The sequence below is a fragment of the Stegostoma tigrinum genome, chromosome 4, assembly GCF_030684315.1.
Source record: "Stegostoma tigrinum isolate sSteTig4 chromosome 4, sSteTig4.hap1, whole genome shotgun sequence".
Lineage (NCBI taxonomy): Eukaryota > Metazoa > Chordata > Chondrichthyes > Orectolobiformes > Stegostomatidae > Stegostoma > Stegostoma tigrinum.
In genome coordinates this window covers 74,245,423-74,267,638 of record NC_081357.1, presented here as the reverse complement: position 1 = coordinate 74,267,638, position 22,216 = coordinate 74,245,423, and the positions used below count along the sequence as shown (strand labels likewise).

Here is a 22,216-nt window from a genome sequence, read left to right as displayed (position 1 = left end):
TTTCATTATACGCAAATCTCAAATGTCGTTTAATAGCAATTAAAGATGTAAACAGTTACAATAATTAACAGCTTGTCAAGCACAGTGTAAAGTGTTGAAAGACAAAGTCAATTAATTTATTTTGCACCATTCAGAGTTACAAGAATGGACTTACATTTTTAATAATAAGTGGATAACGGGTAATTCTTTGCATTGGCTTCAATAAGAAGCTGGATAGTGGCATTCCTTTACATCGAGGGTCAGAAGCCAATTTCTGAGGAGAAAAGTTAAAAAGTTATTGAAAAATATCAACACTCTAGTTATTTATTATGTCATAAATTGTATTGCTTAAATGAAACAGAGAAACGAGGAGCATGAGTGGGCCATTCAGTCCTGCAAGACTAGTCTGCCATTAATACCCGAGATCTTCTATCTCAATGTCATGTTCCTGCTTTCTCCCCATATTGCTTGAGGCCTTTAAAATCTGAAAAAAAAAACCTGTCCCTTTCTTGAATACATTCAGTGATTTAGCCATTATGGCCTCTGTGGTACAGAATTCCATAGGTTCACTACCCTTTGAGTGAGGAAGTTTATCCTCATCTCAGTCCTAAATGGTCTACTCTTTATCCTGTGACTGTAACCAGTGATTCTAGACTCCACAAAACAGGGAAAAGATCTGAGATAAAGATCCTTCCTACATCTGGCCTGTCCAGTCCCATTAGAATTTTGTACACTTCAATCAGAAACTTTCTCATCCTTCTCACCTGCAGGTAACAGGCCCAATTAAACCAATCTCTCTACATAGGACCTTTGATATTGACTAGGGATCATTTGTTGCATTCGCTCTATGGAAAGTATATCCTTTCTTAGGTAGGGAAGTGCAATACTCCAGGCATGAACCCACCAATCCCATTACATGATCCCACCAAAGCCCCGTATAACTGCAGTAAGACATCGCTACTTCTGAACTTTCTAATTGCTTGCTGCACGTGCATCTTCTTTGACTAATCATAAGAACAAGTGTGCAACTTCACATTTAACCACACTGTACTGCCATGTGTTTGTCCATGCAATTTGTTGAAAACATCTTGAAGTCTCTTTTATCTTCCTTACAACTCGCAATCCCACCCAGTTTTGTGTTGTCAGCAAACTCGGAAATGGTGCATTTGGTTGTGTCCAGAAAAGGACAGAAGGAGTCTATGAAGGGACATAGATAGTGAGTGGGCAAAGATCTGGCAAACTGACTACAATGTGAGAAAGTGTGACATTATCCACTTTGGCAGAAACAATAAAAAGCATGTCATCTAAATGATGATAGGTTGCAGAGCTGAGATGCAGAAAAATCTGGGTTTCCTGGTACGTGCATGTTGGCATACAAAAATAATGTTTGTATGAGAATGCTACTGGAAGACTAAGAATGGAGAGATGATGACACAATGGCATTGGACTAATAATCCAGAGGCTACAGATGTTGCCAGACCAGCTGAGTTTTTCATGTTCTCTGTTTCAGATTTCCAGTATCAGCAGTACTTTGCTTTCATAAAGATATTTCAGCAGTCTAATTTTAAAGTTCACTAATTGCTTATAGGCAAGAAAGCATAATACACCCTTGGGACTTAGATGCCAAAATTTAACTTTAATATGGGCTGGTAAACCAGGCTTGCAATAGCTACGTAAAATATCTTGGAACTTCTTTCAAAGACAAAGAAAAATACTTTTTAACAAACCTTAAGATAATCTTTAAATTCTGGCTCTTCATCAGTTTTCTGCTGAAGGATAGCTGCACCATTTAGCTGACAGCTGCAAAACCGGATGTAGGCTTGCATGTGTGACAGTTCTGTAGCCAAGATGTCTCCAATCATCTGCACTGGCATCTTCTCCCCACCAGTCTTCTTCCTCACACGAAGTGCCCTAGAACCAATGTTAACAAGAGTCTGGCATTCGTCGTATAACCCAAGCTAAACATGGCATGGAGTCAATGTACTGAATGGCCTCCTATTGTGCCATGATGATACAATGACTTTAAACGAAGCAGAAACATTAACTGAAGACCTTAAAAAAGAAATAAAATCTTGGTTTGGGGCTAACCACATTCTAAAAAGCCTTGTCTGGAAATCTTTGATTTTTTCTGATCCTGCGTGGAACATGCAAATGCCTGCTAAAGCCTCTACAAAAGAGACAGGATCTCCCGGTGCTCCTTGCAAATGTGATGCTCATGAATATACCGTGAATTCATGATGGTTCTTACATCTCTATCCATGCGTGTCGTGAGGGTTCCCATATTACAAATTCTCTATTTCTAAATTGAAATGTTATATTGTATGGAATTTTCACAGCTAACATTAATACTTTATTTATCCATTCGCACATGTATAGCTCCAAATGAAATCTTGCTGGGGTTGACCATAACCACTTGCAGCATGACCATCAGGCTATTCCACTGTGAGAACAATTTATGTTCTTTTGGGGGGGGAAGGGACAGTTGGCTAACAAAGAGACCCTTGGAGCGCAGATTCATAGTTCCTTGGAAGTGGGGTCACAGGTAGACCGGTTAGTGATGAGTGTGTTAGGAAGACTTGCCTTTACTGGTCAGTGCATTGAGTTTAGGAGTTGGGAGGTTATGTTGCAGCTGTACTGGACATTAGTTAGGCCCCTTTTGGAATACCACTTTCAATTCTGGTGTCCCTGGTATAGGAAGGATGTTGTTAAAGGTTAAATAAATTACAAGGATGTTGCCAGAGTTGAAGAACGAGCTTATAGATGTTTATAAAATCATGAGGATCATGGATAAGGTGAATGGTCAAGGTCTTTTCCCCAGGGTAGGGGAATCCAAAACTAGAGGGTATTGGTTTAAGGTGAGAGGGGAAAGACGTAAAAGAGACTTAAGGGGGAGGTTTTTCACAGAGGGTGATGACTGTATTGAATGAGCTGCCAGAGGAGGAGGAGACCGATGCTGGTATAGTTACAACATTTAAAAGGTATCTGAAGGGGTATATGAACAGGAAGGGTTTAAGAGGGATATTGGCCAAATGCTGGCAACTAAGACTAGATTAATTTAGGATATTTGGTCGGCATGGATGAGTTGTTTCCATGTTGTACAACTCTGTGACATTACCACCACACTACTGCATCTCCTGATTACTGATTGTATGCACAGCAAAAATGTAAGGCCAATAATTCTAACAGCATGAAAGAGTTATTGCTCTAATTAGTAAAATGTTCATGACCCTAACTCAAAGAACACACTCCATAAAGAAAATGAAGGCATCTCTTTAACAAGACAAGGCTCTCTGGCTTAAAAAAAACACTTGCACGCTTACTTGTACAGCTTGGTGTTGGACATAATCAGTTCTTTCCAGTTCACAAAGATTGTTCCCAGCTCAGCTTCTGTGATAAGCTCGGATTCAGCCATTTGTTTCTGAAAAACCTACAAAAGGAATATCCAAATACATACTTCAAGCACACAAGCAAAGTTTAACATTGAAGGGATCAAATTCCTCTTTGATCATGTAACTTTTCATTTCTTCCAGTAAATTAAAACAGGTGCCCACCTTCACAAAAAATAACATTTCAATTTGCAATTCGAGAGATGATTATTTTGAGTAAAAGCAGACTGGCACTACGCAATGATGTTTGATTGCAAAATGATATAACAGTAAACTTAAAATCATTCCTTCATTTAGCTGCTTTAAAAAACTAGTTTGTTACATTGGAATTCCTCTATTTGACTGTGTGCCATCTTTAGATGAGACAGAGTTGCTAACTGGCTTCTCAGTTTTACGTTGCTGCAGGCAAGTCATTGATAACTTTTTCCCTTCTTTTGTTTCTTTCCTGCAAGTAGTACTGTCCAGATATTATTCAACATTCTTACAAAACAGTACGGTTGAACAGTACTCGACACTCCACACAGTTGTGGAGTATGAATTCCAGCTTCAGAATGGCTCTTTGCTTAAATTATTATAAAATATATTGATTATTAAGTTCAGTCAGTGCTTACCTCTAAAACCAGCTGCAAATCATCCATGTACCTCTCTTCAGTCTGAATCAGTTCATGAATATAACCCTGACGTTTTCTTTCCATAGGTAGCATGGTATCAAGGGACTGGAGGTCAGCACACCCTGCAAGGTTATTAAGAGATTATTACTGACTAAATTGCATGCATCAATTCAATCTCCAAAAACATTTTTATAAAGTTCAAAAGCTACCAAAAACTATTTACTTGTGTTATCATATTTTTAATTTGCGGGATATAATGATCGACTTAAAAAAATTGCTCCTGCAGTTGATTGTTCGTCTTCACAGGGACTGCAAGAATGTATTTTCCAATTTATCATCCACTTTAGAAAAATGGACTAAAGAAAATAACCATTGCTTTATTCTGTTAATCCTTTACCGAATAATTATTTTGAATGATTAGACTGTGCGCTAACATTTGGTTTTTTAGCTCACAAGGAGCTGTTGGATGGACAGAAAAGCCCATCTAGTTTGTTCATGCACCTTTGGGAAGGAAACCTAACATCTTTATCGGACATGGTTGATAACTGACTCAAATCTTACGCCAAAGAGTTTAACTCTTACTTTCTGTCAGAAGTGGTGTCACAAGCCACTGACTACCACAAAGATACTGCAGCACTTCAACACAGATCATAAAAAGCAGAAGCAGGATCAGCAGCAGGCGATTCAATCCTTCAACAAACTCATTTCTGACCTAATGTGGCCTTAACTCTGTCTTCCTGGTCTCTGTTCAATCCCCTGTAGTTCAAAAATTCATCTAACTCAGCCTTCAATATATTCAATGACCTAACTTCTACTGCTTTTGGGAACAGACTTTTAAATATTAATAACCCTCAGAGAAAAGTCCACTTTATCTCTAACTTAAATGGGAGACACTTTAAAGTACATTCCCCAGTTTTACAGCCCCATGAGTGACAACATCCTCTCAGCATCCATCCTGACAAGCAAGCTCCTTCTAAATCTTAAATGTTTCAACAAGATAGCCTCCCTGTCTTCTAAACTCTAACGTCATCCTAACCTGCTAAACCTTTCCTCAAATAAAACCGCTTCATCACAAGAATTGGCCTAGCTAATCTACGCTCAACTGATTCAAATGCAAGTGTGTCTCTTCTTAAGGAGACCAAAATTGTCCGAATCATTACATATATCATAAATTTATGGATGAAGGTCCCCAGCACTGTTCCCTGCAGCAGTTCATCATGTAAAGGTTGAGAATCCTGACCTGCTGTTTCCTGTCTGTTGTCCAATCCTCCATGCATGGCAATACATCGCCCGAGCACCACAACCTCAACTTTTATGTGTCGCCTAATTAAATCCTTTTATAAATCTAAATACACTACTGACATTCCTTTATTCACCTTGCCTGTTACTTCCTCAAAACAGCTTGTCAAAGCAACAAGCGATCAGTGATAAGTTCTGTATTGTCAGCAAAATTCACATTATGAGAATAACTTTATCCTTCATATCCCGAAATAAGACATACAACTGAGCCTGTTCCATCATTTGATAAAAACGCAACCGATCTGATAACTCCACATTCTCATTTTCCCATTAACCTTCTGTCCCCTTGCTATTGTTATTGCACTTTGAGGAACAGAGTTTCAAATATTCATGACCCTCTCACACAAAAAGTTTTGCATCTATTGTAAATGTCCTTATACCCTTTCTACAACATTTATAGCTTTGTCATCAGCAAATTTAGTGATCATACTTTTCAGACCTTTTATAAAATGTTATATTTTACAAAGTGTTAAAAAAAAACTGAACACTGCAGCACACCACTAATTACATTTTGCCAAACAGAAAATGACCCACTCCAGAAAGTGGTAATCAGGATTGTTAGCTGGTCAATCCTCTATCCATGCCAATACACTACTCCGACACCATAAGATTTTGTTTTCTTCAATAACCTTATCATATGCTTTTCAAAATGTACAGTATATCCACAAGTTTTCCTTTATCCACAATCCATTCCTTCCTCAGAGAATTCCACGAAATTGCTTAAACACAATTTTCACAGAATCAAAGACTTTTGAAGCCTTCCACTAAAGTAATGGCTTTGGATCCCAAAGTAATACTCAAAGGCCATTCTTTAGAGCTAATGGTTTACAGTGGCATGAATGAGTCAATTTCTATTTTTATTAGATGCTACTTCATGATTTTTACTGGTATTTTGCATTCTTAGTTCTCCCTATTCACCACTGAAACTGTAAAGTAGTGGTGCAAATATCCTTGCCATTTTATTTGGTAATTTTGGCTCTCACCGTTTTTGGTGACATTATAGAGGGTCCCATTATTGAGCACGCTGTACTTCATAAGCACGCTCTTAAACTATCTTTTTATGTCAAATAATTTCTGTCCCCTCTTAAACAATGCAGCAAGGGCCAGCAAATGGATGTGCTGGAGGTAGCAGACACCTATTAGTCATTGTCCTTGTTCATCCTGTCCTTGTGCTATCACTGAAAACCACAAATGAACCCGCAAATGGAACATACCAGAAAGTTCAGGGCAAAGCCTCTTTTGACTTGAAGACTTTTTCAAATTCTCTCAAGGGAAAACACTTTAATTACAGGCTGGAAAGATCAAAGGTGACCCAAACCATTATTTTGATGCTTTTGTAAATATGTGGAGAATTGTTTTATGTCTAGAGTCTAAAAGGATGAGACATAAATTAGTAAAACCTGCATACTTTCCTGGTTTGTGCAACTCTCAAAGGAGGAGATTTTTCAGAACTGCCTATAAAATAGCTTCAAAGTATACCCTTTCCTTACTGTAAAATTGATAATGGAGTACTTATCCAGCACAGATCTCTGTTAGAATCAATATTCTGCCCATTGTAATATATAAATTTATTGCCAGTGGTAACCTTTGGTAGGTCATGATCTCATTACATGGATTGAAAATGAGTAATTAGTCCAATTCCTACTTAGACTGATAAGATAAATTTCATCTAATAATTGCATGAACTATTACCAAAGATGATATAGGATTTGCAGAAAATTTAAACTTGGTAGTTTTTGAAAAATAAGTAATGTGCCTCATGAGAATGATCCACGGTTAGATTTCCATCTCTACTAAAAAGACATGGTTTAGTAAATAGTCATTAGTGGGACAAAATAAACAAACACATTGTGTTGAAGGAATCAAAGCAATCAAAACCGAATATTTCAAAGATTCATATTTGGCTTTTTAAAGTTATTAAAGTTTCCATTTGTCACTGGACAGAACCAAATATCAAGAAGACACACCGCAACATGCCATGAACAGTCAGTGCTCATGTTTAATTTGCTCTTCAATACCAGTAATTACAAACTGAGCACATAATCAAAACTGTCATCATAGAAGCCAACTCCTCACACGACTATGAAGATTTATTTTGATACATAAAATATTTCCTTTGTCTCATTATCGTGATGGCAAGATAAACACTCTGAATTCACTAGATATCAAAATGATTACAATAGGATGGACATTTATTATTCATTAACCGAGAATTCATATTAATGAGATTCATATCAGGGACATCAGGGTGTTCTGAAGAAGGATCCAAAATGTTAATTCTGCTTTCTCTCCACAGATGCTGCTAGACCTGCTGAGCTTTTCCAGCAATTTCCATCTGTGTTTCACATCAGGGACATTATGGAAATTGTTAACACTTGCCTGGAAGGATGAAGTCGTGATATCCAGGAATGTCAATGTCATTTGGGACAATCTATTTGCCTTTTCAGTATCCCTACCTCTTATCTGTGCAACCTACACCTGCACCATAATATACTGTGGAAAGTATGACCTGTAGCACTGTAATAGATCACAACTACTTTGACAGAACCACCTTAACTTTCTTATGCAGTCCCTCAGATGGAAGATGACTAGAGTTGTGGGCCCTGCGGTGACTAAATAGTCAAATACTGGATTCACACACTTTGGGGCAGATGGTATAAGGTGAGGTGGGTGGACGGTATGCTTAATGTTCCAGACATTTAATTCACTCTTGACATTTGGCTTCTGTCTGGGCTTGTTAGAATGCACAAAATGTTTGGCATCTTCGTGAATGCTTCTCTTTCAGTTTAGGTGGTCTTGTATAAGAAATTCCTTAAAAATCCATTGGATGTTATATTTATTCAGAGAAGTTTTGAGGACAAACTTGAAACATTTCCTCTATTCTCCTGGGAACTACTTGCCACGATAAAGCTCAGAGTCAAGAGCTTGAACTACAAGTCTAATGTTTGGCATGCAAGCAATATAGCCTGCCCAATGTCATTGACTGGGCAGAGGTAATGCTTCAGTGTTGCAGACATTGATCTGATATTGGAGCACTTCTCCTGCCAGTATGCTTGTAGGATTTTTCAGAGCCAGTACTGGTGACATTTCTTTAGCAATTTGAAGGTGGAATTTGAGTTTGATAAAAATTAAGAGTCTAATGATGACCACGAATCCATTGCCAATTGTCAGGAAGACACATCTGGTTCACAGTCCTTTAGAGAGCAAAACTGCTATCCTTACCCTGTCTGGCCTACATGTTACCCTCTTGTTGTGAAGTGCATGTCCTCTACATCTCTTGATGGAAAGATTCCACATTGTGACTCTAGGAGCTTTTCAGTTACTGGGAGCAGTGATTGAGGAGGACATTTGAAATGACCTTTTTGTGGTTAATAGCATACAGACCCTTCTGTAGTTACCCCAATTGTACTGGACTCCTACCTTGAAGATTTCACAACCATAGCTTCTTACAAATCCTTGGCATTCTGTCCTCCTTCCAGGGGAGGGAAATGAGATGGAACATACAAACAAGAATGTTTGTGTCATATCCTAGTTATTGGCAAGAATTCCACCTGGGCTGGCTCTCAGCTGTTGAATGGCCTTTACAACCTCAAGTTGGGCTGGAGGTGAACTGAAATGGTGTCAAGCAACATGTTGTCAGATGAGATCAAGGTTGCTCCGCTAAAGGATTAAGTCTCTGTTGCCAAAATTCTCAGAGTGCTCCTTCCAACAAGTGCGGATGACTCTGTGTCCTTGATAATCATTATTTCATTAGCTTTCAGTGGCAGAAGCTCTTGGGCCATAGACAGTGTTGCACTGATGAATTCATATACATTAGGGCCAATGGTGAGTTGCTGGATTTCCTGAACTTTTTCCACCTATCATCTGTTATTTAGATCATGGGTATTTTGAAGGGCCTTGGACTTCATCTGTACATACACCTGCCTTCTTTCTGTCTATGCTTTTAACTTCGGAACACTTTGCACTTGCAGTTCAGTAACTCCTAGATCTCCTAATTGTTCTTGTCAAACCAGTCTTGTTACCTGGGAGAATCAAGGAGCTTATGATGGATTTAAGGACAGATCAGGTAATGTTGATATTTATTACTTCTAAACCTCTGGAAAGATGTGATTAGCATGTAAGATGGAAAGAAAACAAATCGGCAATCAGCAACGGGGCCCCTAACAAAATAGCAATCACCCTATTTCATCAGACAGACAAATGCAAGATTTCATAGCAAAACCCTCGCCCAAGTCTTGCTTGCCTATGTTATTGTTTGAGCGCAGAAGTGTGAAGATTTCCACATCACCCATATCATGACAACTGCTGATCTATTATCTCCATCAGCCTGGGCTAAAATAGCAGTGGCAGCAGGAAATTCAATATTGATGGATTCAAGGGCACTGCAAAGAAATAGCCCTTCAGTCAGGGCCTCAATCAACTTGGCAATGTTCAATGAAAAGGAGCAACAGAATGTCAACTGAAGCTTCATTCCTCTGACCTCTTGAAAATAAGAAAAATGGCTAACTAATCAATGCAATGGGAAGGCAAGGAATGTGATTTTTCAAATCACACACTATTCTGGGTTGGACACATGATATTTTTGGCATCACTTAATATCTACCTTTTCTACTATCGTAACAGGAGTAATATTGGCAGAAGGACCTCACTGGTAAAGGGGGGCCTAACTTTCTCAGGAAATTTAGGATGGAAAATAAATGCTAACCTTAGTCATATCTTAAGAACAAATATAGGAATCATTAATGTAGATCTATTTTTGTTGAATACAGAGTTCCTCAGGTTCAATGTCATCGGCGACTCCTGTAAATTAATCAATATGTCTTTAGCTGCCTCTTATCTAGGTGAATGTGGTGATGGAAAGGTCAATGGAAAACATCACACAACCCCATGTTTTGTAGCAGAAGCTTTTATCTGAATAGATTTATTGAACAAACAGTGAATGAACTACAATCAGCACAAAACAAAGATCTAAATGTGCAGAGGCTTCAGCATTGCAATACTCAACCAGAAAAAGCCCATAGAATACTTAGTTCCATTGTAGGGTTTTTTAAAAAATTACAATGTATCATACCAATTAACATGACCAATTCTTGAAACTGATACAGGGTTTCCCCCCTTCACTTACATATGTTACAAAACCTATTGTGAATGCAACAGATTTTTGTCCCTCGCAAGCTCATGTTATCCAAAATCCTAACAGATTTCAAAAACCTGTAAGTTTATTTGAATTTGCTTTCTCTTTCTAAACAAAAATGAATAGTAGAGGCATTCATTGAACAAAAGCTATCGGGATATTGGCAAAATATGGCGCGGTGGGTGGCAAAAGAAAAGCTTTTCAATAAACAATATTTTTACCACTAGGATAGAAAACCAGTGGAATGGATTTCAATGGAATCAAAGTTAGGTAGTTTTTATAACTGGTATAATCTGGTTTATAAGCAAGTGAAGGTGAAAACGATCTTTATTTTACAACATTTTAGTGCACTAGTCAGAGTGCTATTCAATGTTCAATCTCTTGGGGAAATATCTAAACTCAGGTTTGTCTCGTTTTGTGCAGCTAGAGATGAAAGGCCCTATGATACAATTTGCTTAAGAGCAGAATTTTTTCCAATGCCTCAATCAAAAATTTACACCCTAACCAAACCACCAGAAACACATTCCCATCAGATTTCGCTGTAGTAGGTTAACTGTATTTTTAGCTGGTATTATCCACAACTTGCTCAGAACATTTTGGTGCACTCAGCTGCTGCATGTATGAGCTGACAATATTGAGCAAGAACAGAAAGTGTATTTGGAAAATGAAATGGTTGTGAAATCAAATTGGAAGCATTGAAAATAATGCTGGAAAGAGGTGGAGCTGCGAGAGGGGCACTCGGGGGGGGGGGGGCGATGTGGGGAGCTGCGCGAGGGGCACTCAGGGAGGAAGGGGGACGTGGGGAGTTGCGCAAGAGGCACTCAGGGAGGAAGGGGGACGTGGGGAGCTGTGCGAGGAGCACTTGGCTGGGGGGGGGGGAAAGAGTTGGTGGTGAGGTGTGGTGTGAGGGTGATCGGGGAGCTGGGAGGCATGGGGCCTGGAAGGGGGCTGTCATACTGCTCCCACTTGTTAAAGTCTAGAGTATGACCAAAGCTTTTCCTCTTGTACTCATCACAAACACAATGACAGATTTTAAATTATCAGAATGATTTACAATACAGTTGATTTGGTTGGAAAGTTGACTCAGACCGCATGAAGCACTGTCACAGACAAAGCACTGGGACAGACATACTCATCATCCTTGTGAGCAATTCAAAGGAGGTGCAAGGTTTCAATATTACTTTCATTTGCACAGAATGGGTTCATGTGTGTGAATCTTAATGCTGTTTCAAGCATAAATACGCCATGTCATGTGCTTGATCGATTATGTTAGCATGGTTATTAGCAAACTTTAGATTGTTCAGCAAGAGCTGCCCAATTTCAGAATTTCATTTGTTTTGCAAACAAAATGTTTCAGTGTGCTCTATACTGTATGATTATAAGGCATAGGAGCAGACATAGGCCATTTGGACCATCAAATCTGTTCCACCATTCAATGCAATCATTCTGATCCGTTAATCCTCAACTCCACTTTCCTGCTCTATTCCCTATAACATTTGATTCCCTTTCTGATTGAAAATCTGTCTTGAAAATACTTAGTGACCCAGATTCAAAAGCCGTCTGCATAAAGAAGATCACAGAACCATTATTCAGAAGAAATTCCTCACCTCTAATTTGGCAACTCATGACTTAGATTAGGCTTCCTGGTCCTAAACTCTTCTATAAGGGGAAACAACTCTTCTATATCAACCTTATCAAGCCCCTTAAAGAAATTTTTATGCTTCAATAATGTTGCATCTTATTCTTAACTGCAATGTGTCTTGGCCCAACCTATTCTACTTCTTCTCATAAAAAATTCCCTTTTTTCTCAGGATCAACCCAGTAAACATTTTCTGTATTGCCTCCAATACCAATATTTCTTTTCTGGGGTACGGAGGCCCAAAGAGTTCAGAGTTAGAGGTATGATTTAACTAGTGCCTCATAGTTTTAGCAGAACTTTTTATTACTTCATTCCCTTTGAAATAAAGGCCAATATTCTATCTCCTTTTGCTATTACCAGTCAAACTTGTGCACTAACTTTTTATGATTTATACAAAAGCAGTCTCAAATCCCTCCTTGCTGAAACTGTTAGCAGTCTTTCTCCATTTACTTAATTTGTTTCAAAGAATCCCTACAGAGTGGAAACTTGCCCTTCAGTCCAACAAGTCCACACCATCTCTCAGAGCATCCAGACCATCCTCCTAATGTATACATCCCCGTATACAATGAGGCAATTTAGCAAGGCCAATCCACCTAACCTGCACATCTTTGGATTGCGGGAGGAAACTGGAGCACCCAGAGGAAACCCACGCAGACAGGGGGAGAATGTGCAAATTCCATACAGACAGTTGCCCGAGGGTGGAATCAAACCTGGGTCACTGGCACTATGAGCCAGTGTGCTATTCAGCTCTTGTTTTTCCTGCCAAAATGCATAGTTTCACATTTTCCCACATTATATTCCATCTGCTACGTTTATACCGACTCACTCATGTCTAAATTCCTCTGCAGACCTCTTCTGTCATCGTCACGACTTGCCTTCTTACCTATTTTTGCAATAACCGCAAACTTGGTGATTGTACATTCATTTCAATCATTATGATTGTTAATATTTATTGTAAATAATGTGGTCCCAGCATTAATTTTTGTTGCACTCCAGTAGCCACAGATTACCATTCTGAAAATGCCACCATATCTAACTGTGTCTTCGACTAGTCTATTATATCTATTTACTATTATGAAAATCAGAGGAACACATTGATTCATTTAACAAAGCATTGGGTTTTATGGTCTTTATCAAACCAGCAGACTTATACATGGTTTCTCAACTATGCAGAAGACAGAATGTTTTTTGATTGAAAGCAGCATCCTAATCATCAAAATATCACTTGCATCACCTTTTCACAGCAGCAGCGTGAACTGACTTGGTTAACCAGTTGTCAAAATCTTCAGACTGGAAAGTGCCTAGTCTACCTCAAATAACCTTCGGCAAAAAATCTGAAGTGGATGGTTTTTGATCCATTTTTGAGTTATCCGTAGAGGAAAGCCCATGCCTAGCAGGATAACTTTGATGTATTCCATTTCCGTGTCTAGCTTGCAAGACAAGTAAATGAATAGGGCATCTTTTCTAAGACCACTGATGTGACTAATGTAAAAGTACATGAAGCTTCATGAATCCCAGTGTATGTATTGACCAGTGAGGATTGCCTCATGGTTGGGAATGGTGAATTGACAGGTTTTTCAACCGGCATATTGAGCAATGGCAGCGTGTGGAACTCATCCACTCTAAATTGAACTTGAGCACAAGCAAAGATGGAAATTCCTACCTGAGGCTGCCAATTCAAAGATTATGCAAGTATAATTTTTGCCTAAGAAATATGCAAAGATTAGAAGAGTACAGCTTATTCCATCAAAACACATTTCTTGTAGAAACTAACAAATATATTAAGGAACACTGGAGCCAGAGGGAATCTATTGCTATGTCATCTACTATGATATACATAATTTCCTCTTGCTTTCTCTGTGCAATGCTTTGATCAGAGTCAACTTGACCACCATTCAACAACCTTCTCTGCTGTAATACAGATTACTTTGATTGCTTGAAATCTGGTAATGTTGCATTTGTCTTAATTAATACAAGACTTAAAAAGGCAGCATCTCTCTCTTTTCAGCAATTTTAAATTCCAAACTACCAAGCAAATGATTGCAAATAAAAATGTGAACTAGAATATATGAATTCGGTGCCAAAGCAAGAGGAAGAAAGACTGGATTGAGATTTTAAAAAAAGAAAAATAGAAGAAAACAGCATTTCAACGTTTGATCATTTTAAAATTTCCAACTCTAATTAATATTTGAAGGAATATTACGCCACTTATAATACTGAATTTTCAGAGAAATAGGCAGCTAAAAAAAAGCTGTACCATTAAAAAGGTGCTGACTGTTGTAAAGAGATGAAACTTTCTGTGCTGAGTTGCATTCTTATCTGCCACACAAATACAATTTCACAGTATTCAATGCAATGAGACAAACAGTCATGTGCTGTTTCTAAAGGCAAGTAGCACAACTCAGCCAACAGCCATTGGATGTTAGCATATAAGCTCTTTAAACTTTATGCTTACATAATTGGAAGCCCATTAGGCACATCATTGTTCTGACAGCAAAATCTGGCCCACTAACTGGTTATGTTTCTAATTTGCTTTTTGTGGAACCAACTGTGCACATATTGACTTCACATTTGGACTGCAGAACAACACTGCACGTCCTGAAGACGTGAAAGAGTATTCATTAAGTACGGTGCAAAAGCTACTTTAACTCAGGCAGTGACAGGAGAAACAACATTCAGCAATATGGGCTTCAAAGAGTTTAGTGAAAACATAGATACTCTCATGAAGATGATTAATTTACAAAGGTGACAACAACGACCATCCCAATCACATCTTGTTAGATGATTTGACGAAATAACTGAAAACTTAAAGATTCTGATTCCAGTGAGTTAAACTGTTTGATCTCTAACTCTGCGGTATGTTTTCATCTTTGAGCACAGATGGACCAATTAAAAGTTGTCAGTAATCAGCATCCTATTAAATGCTAGTTCACAAACTGACCATTTGGGTTGACAGAATACGTACAACACTCCTCTCAGAATGGTCATTGGTGACAGTAAATAAAAATACTCTACTGTCAATTGGTAGTGATACTGTACTGTGCATGAGTCATTAACCTAATCTTAATTCTGGAATTTAATATAGCCTGATGATCTTCCAACTCAGAGCTCAATCTGTCTGGATTTTAACGATGTACCCGTGAAGTCATGAAGAATTAGGTTTAATCCTTATTTAGAAGTAACTCACTGGATGGACGAAGTTCTAGACCACTTTCATAAACTTAAGTAGCATGAAATGACCCATCCTCGTGAACCTCCTGCTCATTAAAATCAGCAAGGCATAAAGAAAACTAGAAGTCCTAACATTCAGAGATAGTAGGAACTGCAGTTCCTAATATTCCTAACATTCAGGCTAGATTCCACTAATTAGAATTAGTTATCTTCCTGTTATCTTGGCACCACAGAAAAGCTATTCATATCATGATTCAACATAGCAAGTGACAAGCTTTGTTTGAAAATCAAAACAATCTGCATCATGTTTTTGAACATGACATTTAGTTTGCTTTGTACCAAGTCTGATAACTCAAGATTGGACTTTGTTGGAAGGACGACAGGGAAGTAAATACTAGGTAATTAACCAGGTCTAAACTACGCTCTAAAATCAGTAAGTTTTTTAATGACTCAATTTGTAAAGAGAGCCTTAATTTACAGTGGACCTGAAATGGATTGCAGTTAATAAGGAACAAGATTCAATTAAGTTTAACTTCATTTGATTCCCCTATTAAAAGCTGGTAGAAATTATGTCAAGTCCAAAGGGTGGATAGGGGAGGCAAAAGTCAGAGACAGTGAGTACTTAGGGGTAACCCTAACCCTAATCCTATTGCAGTTTCAAAAATATGTTGGTGTGGCGATCAGGAAATGCAGACATCCAGACAGAAGAGGCCTGTAGATTTATTTTTACTTCCCTAAAGAATTTAAATATTTTACTTACCTTGGCCTTTTCTGGCCATTCTGCTGTATGCAGCAAAATTTCTGTATAAGTGTGAAATTGTCAGACTGAAAGTCACTATAGTGTAGCAAGCACCAGGCCAATGAGCGAACAATGAATTGGAAAGATTTGGAGGGATACAGGCCAGGACTAGGCAGGTGAGACTGGTTTATTTGGGGATTATGGTCAGCATGGACAGGTCGGACCAAAGAATCTGTTTCTGTACTGTATGATTCTACGACTATAAGAATCATTGCAGTTTAGAAATGGATAACAACGTTCAGCTGTGCACAAGGTCATGCATATTGGTAGATGGACCGGTTGGAACGAAGGGTCTGTTTCCATGCTGTGTGACTGTATGCCTCTATGTGAAGCCTGGGATAGCTACAGAATAGTCAAGTCTGGATGTAATAAAGTTATGGATGAGAGATTCAGCTCCAAATGAGCTGATGTAGGACGTGAGTCATCATCACTGTGAAGGCACAGAACTACACCAATCGGCCCATCAGGTCCACACTGGCACCCTGCAGAGTAATCTAGTTAAATGTCTCCCACCCCTCGCAATTTCATAAAGTTGGAAGGAGGCATTCTTCATGGATTTGTAGTCTGAGTTTAACTTGATGTCAGACATAAGTTTTTGGATGGTCTGGCTCAGAGTTAGACAGTTGCTAAGTAGACTGACGGTCAGGGAATGAGCTTGTCATGGAGATCCAATACATCAGTTTCATTCTTCCCAACAGACTGTATTTAGTTTGAGGAAATACTTAACCGTTCAGGCAAATAGTTTTACAGATCAAAGGTAGTGAAGGAATTAAAGGTGGTGGGGGTAAGAAAACTAAATGCTGTAGGTGTAGATGTGAAACCAGATAATTTCATTAAGAGGCTGCAAGCAGATGAGAAATAGAAGGGGCTGAGGGTAGATCCTTTGGATTGATCAGTTGTCACAGTGTGAAAATGGGACAAAGTTGTAGGAGGGATATTAAGCTGCAGAGGGTTCAGAAGATATTTACCAGAATGTTGCCGGGTATGGAAAGTTTGAGTTACAAAGAAAGGCTGGATAGGCTGGGACTTTTTTCACTGGAGTGTAAGAAGTTGAGAGGCAACCTGATAGAAGTTTATAAAACAGTGTAGGGTATAAGTAGAGTTAATAGTAGTAGTAGTCGTCTTTTCCCAAAGGATGGGGGATTTCAAGACTAGGGCGCACATTTTTAAGGTGAGAGGAGAGAGATTAAAAACAGAGGAGAGGGGCAAAGTTTTTATACAGCGAGGAAGTCATGGAATTGGGTACAATTACAACGCTTAAAAGATGATTGGGTAACAGGCCAGGAGTAAGTGAGAGAGACTAGTTCAGTTTGGGATTATGGTCGGCATGGACTGGTTGGACTGAAGAGTCTGTTTCCGTGCTGTATGGTTCTATTGACTCTAAGTTTGGCAGGCCCCCTTTGCAGTCAGTTTATAAAATAAAGCATTTGGCATCAATTACGCCATGAGGGTTAATATTTTAAAAACACCTCACTTGCCTGGAACGGGAGGCTTGGGCAACTCCAAAATTGGTGAAAATAAGATGTCGCCAGGTGGAAATGGTGCAACTATGAGCAAATGCACCAAACAGAAGATCCTGGATTTGATTTCAAGTCAGGTCTGATATCAGCAATGGTGGCAGTAGAAAAGTTGCATAGCTAGGAATAGGAAAATAACTGCTCCACGTTCCTGCTCTTGATCAACAGAATTGAACCCTAATAAAACAATCTGTTCAACTACGATCTATACAAAGATAAATGGTCGAGGAACGCTCAGGGACATAATTTGGTGACTTAGGGTAGCTTGAGTCTGGAAATTTCATCTCTTGCTGGTATCCTGAATCAAGCAATTTTCATTCCAAGGTGGGAAGATCAGAGTTGGGCAGCTGCAGAATACAGGTTGGCACACCAACCCGAGAAGGAAAGCAAGGCAGCCACATGGGGGTGAATGCTGAGTTAACTCATCAGAAGGCTCGCTTCACTTCTCTGCCACTTGATCTTAGCTGTTTTAGACATCGTTATGCCCTCTAGCCCCTATTCTACGAGAACCATCTTCACTAAAGGACATTAGTGAACCATACAGGTTTTTCCAACAATTGACAATGGATTCATGGGCATCATTACATTCTTAACTCCAGATATTTTAGAGTTCAAATTCCAACATCTACCGCGACAGGATTGTAACCCAGGCCTTCAGGACATTATCTGGGTCTTTGTGTTAGTAGTCCAGCAATAATACTACTAGGCCATCATCTCCCCTTCTACTCCGACCCAAGATGAAAAACACCTAAAATGTTAAAACTGTCAATCACGTGAAATCAGAATCCCCACAGTCATTGCAACTAATGAAATTCAGCCAAGTATAATAATGACATAATGTTAGCCTTTTGCATGAATTGCAACAAAGAGCTCTACTGAAGCTGTTCTGCCATTTTTTTTCTCCTCCCACAGACCTAACCCTGCCAATCAAAGCAGTTCAGTTGACTCTTTTTTTTAGAACTCTCATTGCTGGCTGAATAAGAGACTGCATGTCTGCTCCATCAATTTGTGACTCCTGCACTATTGGGTAAGCCCCCTGCAATAGCCACGGAGTTCAAATGGCACCCAGTTTAGGCTTCTCTGTATGATTCACGCCCTACACCCTTTCCCCTGTGGGTAATTAAGATATCAGAAAAGGGGTAGCACTTTCGCAGTTGCGTCCTGCACCTGACTGTAAAAAAATCTGTGAAGTCAGAAACATCCTAAACATCTAGCCATTATCATCTTGGTGACACAAGAGAAATAATCACTTAGGCAAGGCTTCAGAGGGAATCCAGTACTCTAAACAAGAGTTGCTGCCTTCACGGGGTAGACAGAGAATGGGGGAAAAAAAGGCAATCGGAAAAAAAATCATACTGCTTCCTGCCAGTCTGGTACACCTATGAACTGGACGGTAGGTATGAGAGTGGCAGAGCATAGGGGTGTCATCATTGGACATGTGGAAGTGGGCAAATTACTTTGGATAATGATGCTAAGGAAGAGCCCACATAAAATGAATGATGCAAGCCAAAAATAGATCTTTGGTAAGCTCCATAGGTAAAATGATTGCTGGAAATGTATCGGCTACTACTTCATGGAAGACAGGAACCAAGGGCTGCAGCAGTTCACTACTGCCACCTTTTCCAGGGTAATTGGTGCTGGTCCAGCCAGTAAAGTCAACATTCCATAAATGAATTAAAAAGTGAGGACCTTCCAATTGAATTGATAAACAGAAGTGCTGGAGGCTGACAGTGTGGGTGACTCCGACAAAGACTGTGAATAATCTGAGAAGATGAAAAGCACAAGTGTCAACAACAGACAATATTAATGTAGAGTGAACAGAATTGGCAGGGTAGATAAAGAATTTTTCATCCCAGAATTCAGAAGTCTTGCATCGAAGAAAGTTGATTAAGACAGACGGATATTTAAATAGATTCTTGATCAATAGGAGAATCAAGGGTTATGGAGAAATGGTAGGATAGTGAACATATGGAATATTGGAACAGCCATGATCCTAGTGAATGGTGAATTAGGCTTGGGGCCAAGTCCTAATCCTCCTACTTATGGAAATTACAACAAAACTATTTAAAAATGTATACAAAAAGCATTTTTCAAATGAAAGGTTAAGATCTGAAATGTGGAATCAATCAAGCTATCATTTCAGAAAGTGCAATAGATAATTAGCTGAGAAATAAAAAAAAACTTAATTGATAAGAAGAAATGGTGACGAATTTGGGGTAAAGATAAAAAGGTGCAACAGTGAACAAAATGTTAATTGCGTGCTGAGACAAATGTTTTATGTTTAACTAACAAGATCACTGAACATTCGAACAGTGCCAAAATTTGGGATTACTTCTCCTAACATTTGTAAAATTCAATTTTTATTTTTAAATAAGTGCTTGAGAATTTGATGCTATTTTCCACAAGTTGTAAAGTTGATTCAAATTCAGTTGCTATAGATGGAGTTGTTGGGATAAAATATTTCCACAGATTTTATAATTCCAATTGCAAAACATTTTCTATTTGCTATCTTGACTCATTAGGTAACACTTTTGACTTTCATACAGGAAGTCACAGTCACAGAGTCAAACCCATGCCAGGGCTTTAACACATAAGCCAGACGGCCTTTTTAATGCATAACTGGAGGGAATGCTATGCTTTGGTGGACTAGCAGTTCTCTTGGGAGTCCTGGCCAGCATTCCACTTTAAACAATCCTGTGGAAAACATATTAATTGAACATTATTCTCGCTATGGGAAAATTTGCGTTTATAGTTTGCTACAGTAATTATCTTTCAAATTATTCATTTCTGGCCAAGCCTTCAGGATGCAGAAAACTTGATCTGGCATCATTTGGCTTTTTTTTTATTCCTACTAAATTTTTTGAATGGAATGTCATTACAGACTTAGCTTAAAAGTGCCTGGAGTGCAGCATTTAACATAGCCTGCAACTGAGTAATGTTTTCTAGTGTACAGAATATCACAGATGCATTTAGTGATGACAAAACTGTCATTTTAATTAGATTTTTTGGTGTCCTGATCACCCGCAGTCAGTTTGTCTTCAGACGGCTTGTAGATCAGTTGCACTGTTTCTGCCCTGAGCAGCTGAATTAACTTTGGAAAAAATTCTTGGATTTAAAAGACAATGCAATATGATGACTAAATCTATTAGCAATATAATCTGAATCTATGTTGCTGTATGTATATGTATAATGATTGCTATGGGAGGTGATTGCTAGGACCCTGGTGGAGATATTTTAACAATTTGCTGGCCACTGAAGTGTCAGATGACTGGAGGAGGGCTAATATGTTCTTTTGCTCATGGAGGGCAGCAGAGACAGGTCAGGTAATTACATACCAGTTAGTCTGCTGTCGATGGAAGGGAAATTATTGAAAAAAGATCTGATGGATAGAATTAATCAATACTTGGAAAGGTAAAGCTCGATCAGGAATAGTCAGCATGGATTTGTTGCAGGGAGACCCTGTCTGATTGTTTAATTGAGATTTTTGAAATGATGACTGAATATAGAGTAGAGTAGCGTAGTTGATGTGATGTACATGGACTTCAGTAAAGCCTTTGTCAAGATCCCATATTGAAGTCTGGTAAAAGACCCACGGGATCAAAGATAAACTTGCTGTCAAATCAGCTTGCAATAAGAAGACAAAGGATGATGATGGGGAGGTTGTTTGTGTGATTGGAAGACTGTAGCCTGTGGCATATTACAGACGTTGGGGCTGGGTTCCTTGGTGTTTATTATTTTCATTAATGACTTGGATGTGAATTCACAAGATATAATTTGTAAGTTTCTAGATGACATGAAAATTTGTGGTGTGGTTGAAAGTGAGGATGGTTTCAGGCTACAGTCTGATGTTGATCAGTTGGTAAGCCGAACAGAGTAATAGCAGATGAAGTTCAATCCTGATAAGTGTAAGGTGATGCATTTTGAAGGGATGGGAATACACAATACATTGTAGGTCCCTAGGCAGTACAGAGAAACAAAAAGAGATCTTGGTGTACTTGTCTACAGATCCCTGCAGGCGTTAGCACAGGTAGAAAGGGTGGTCATGGCAGCACATAGGATGCTTGCCTTCATACACCAGGAAGTAGAATATCGGAGCAAGGAAGTCTTCTTACAACTTTATAAAATATTGGCTAGGCCACAGATGGAATACTGTGTGTAGTTCTGGTCACCGCATTATTGGAAGGACATGATTACATTGGGTAGAATGCAGGGGACGTTCACCAGGACGATGCCTGGGGTGCAGGGCTACTAGGCTTCCCTAGAGCAGAGGAGGCGGGGGGTGGGGGGGGGGGGGGGGGGTGGGGATCTCTCTTCCCCATGACAGGCTTGTCTAAGGCCACAGTGCCTAAGTTTAAGGTGAGGAGTAAGTCGTTTAGAGGAGATTTAAGGAAAGTTTTTTTTTCCTGCATTCAAAAATGCAGAAAATGATATGAGAGAATGGTGGAGGCATTTAATCACAACATTTAAGCAGCATCTAAGGGGTACTTGAAATACCAATTCATAGTATGGACCAAGTACAGGTAAATGGGATTAGTGCAGTTTAGTGTTTATTGTTTAGCATAGACACGGTGTGAAGGACCTGTTTCTATGCTGTGAGACTATCCTGGAGAACTTATGCATGTAATTTGAGAAAAGACTGATAATTGAGAAAAATACCAAATTCATCCGAGTCTTCTTCTTG

At 39.0% G+C, this 22,216-nt stretch overlaps 1 protein-coding gene across 2 annotated transcripts in view; it reads right to left on the bottom strand.

The window, feature by feature from the left end:
* The window catches only part of LOC125452619 (intersectin-2-like), a 197,084-nt gene that overhangs the window by 25,263 nt on the left and 149,605 nt on the right, over nucleotides 1-22,216 (bottom strand). For both annotated transcript variants that reach the window (XM_059645418.1, XM_059645419.1), the window contains 4 exons: nucleotides 3,977-4,098; nucleotides 3,300-3,406; nucleotides 1,707-1,890; nucleotides 155-253 (listed from right to left, as the gene is read on the bottom strand). In XM_059645418.1, coding sequence (XP_059501401.1) covers nucleotides 155-253; nucleotides 1,707-1,890; nucleotides 3,300-3,406; nucleotides 3,977-4,098 — 512 coding nt within the window. The remainder of the gene's footprint in view (nucleotides 1-154; nucleotides 254-1,706; nucleotides 1,891-3,299; nucleotides 3,407-3,976; nucleotides 4,099-22,216) is intronic.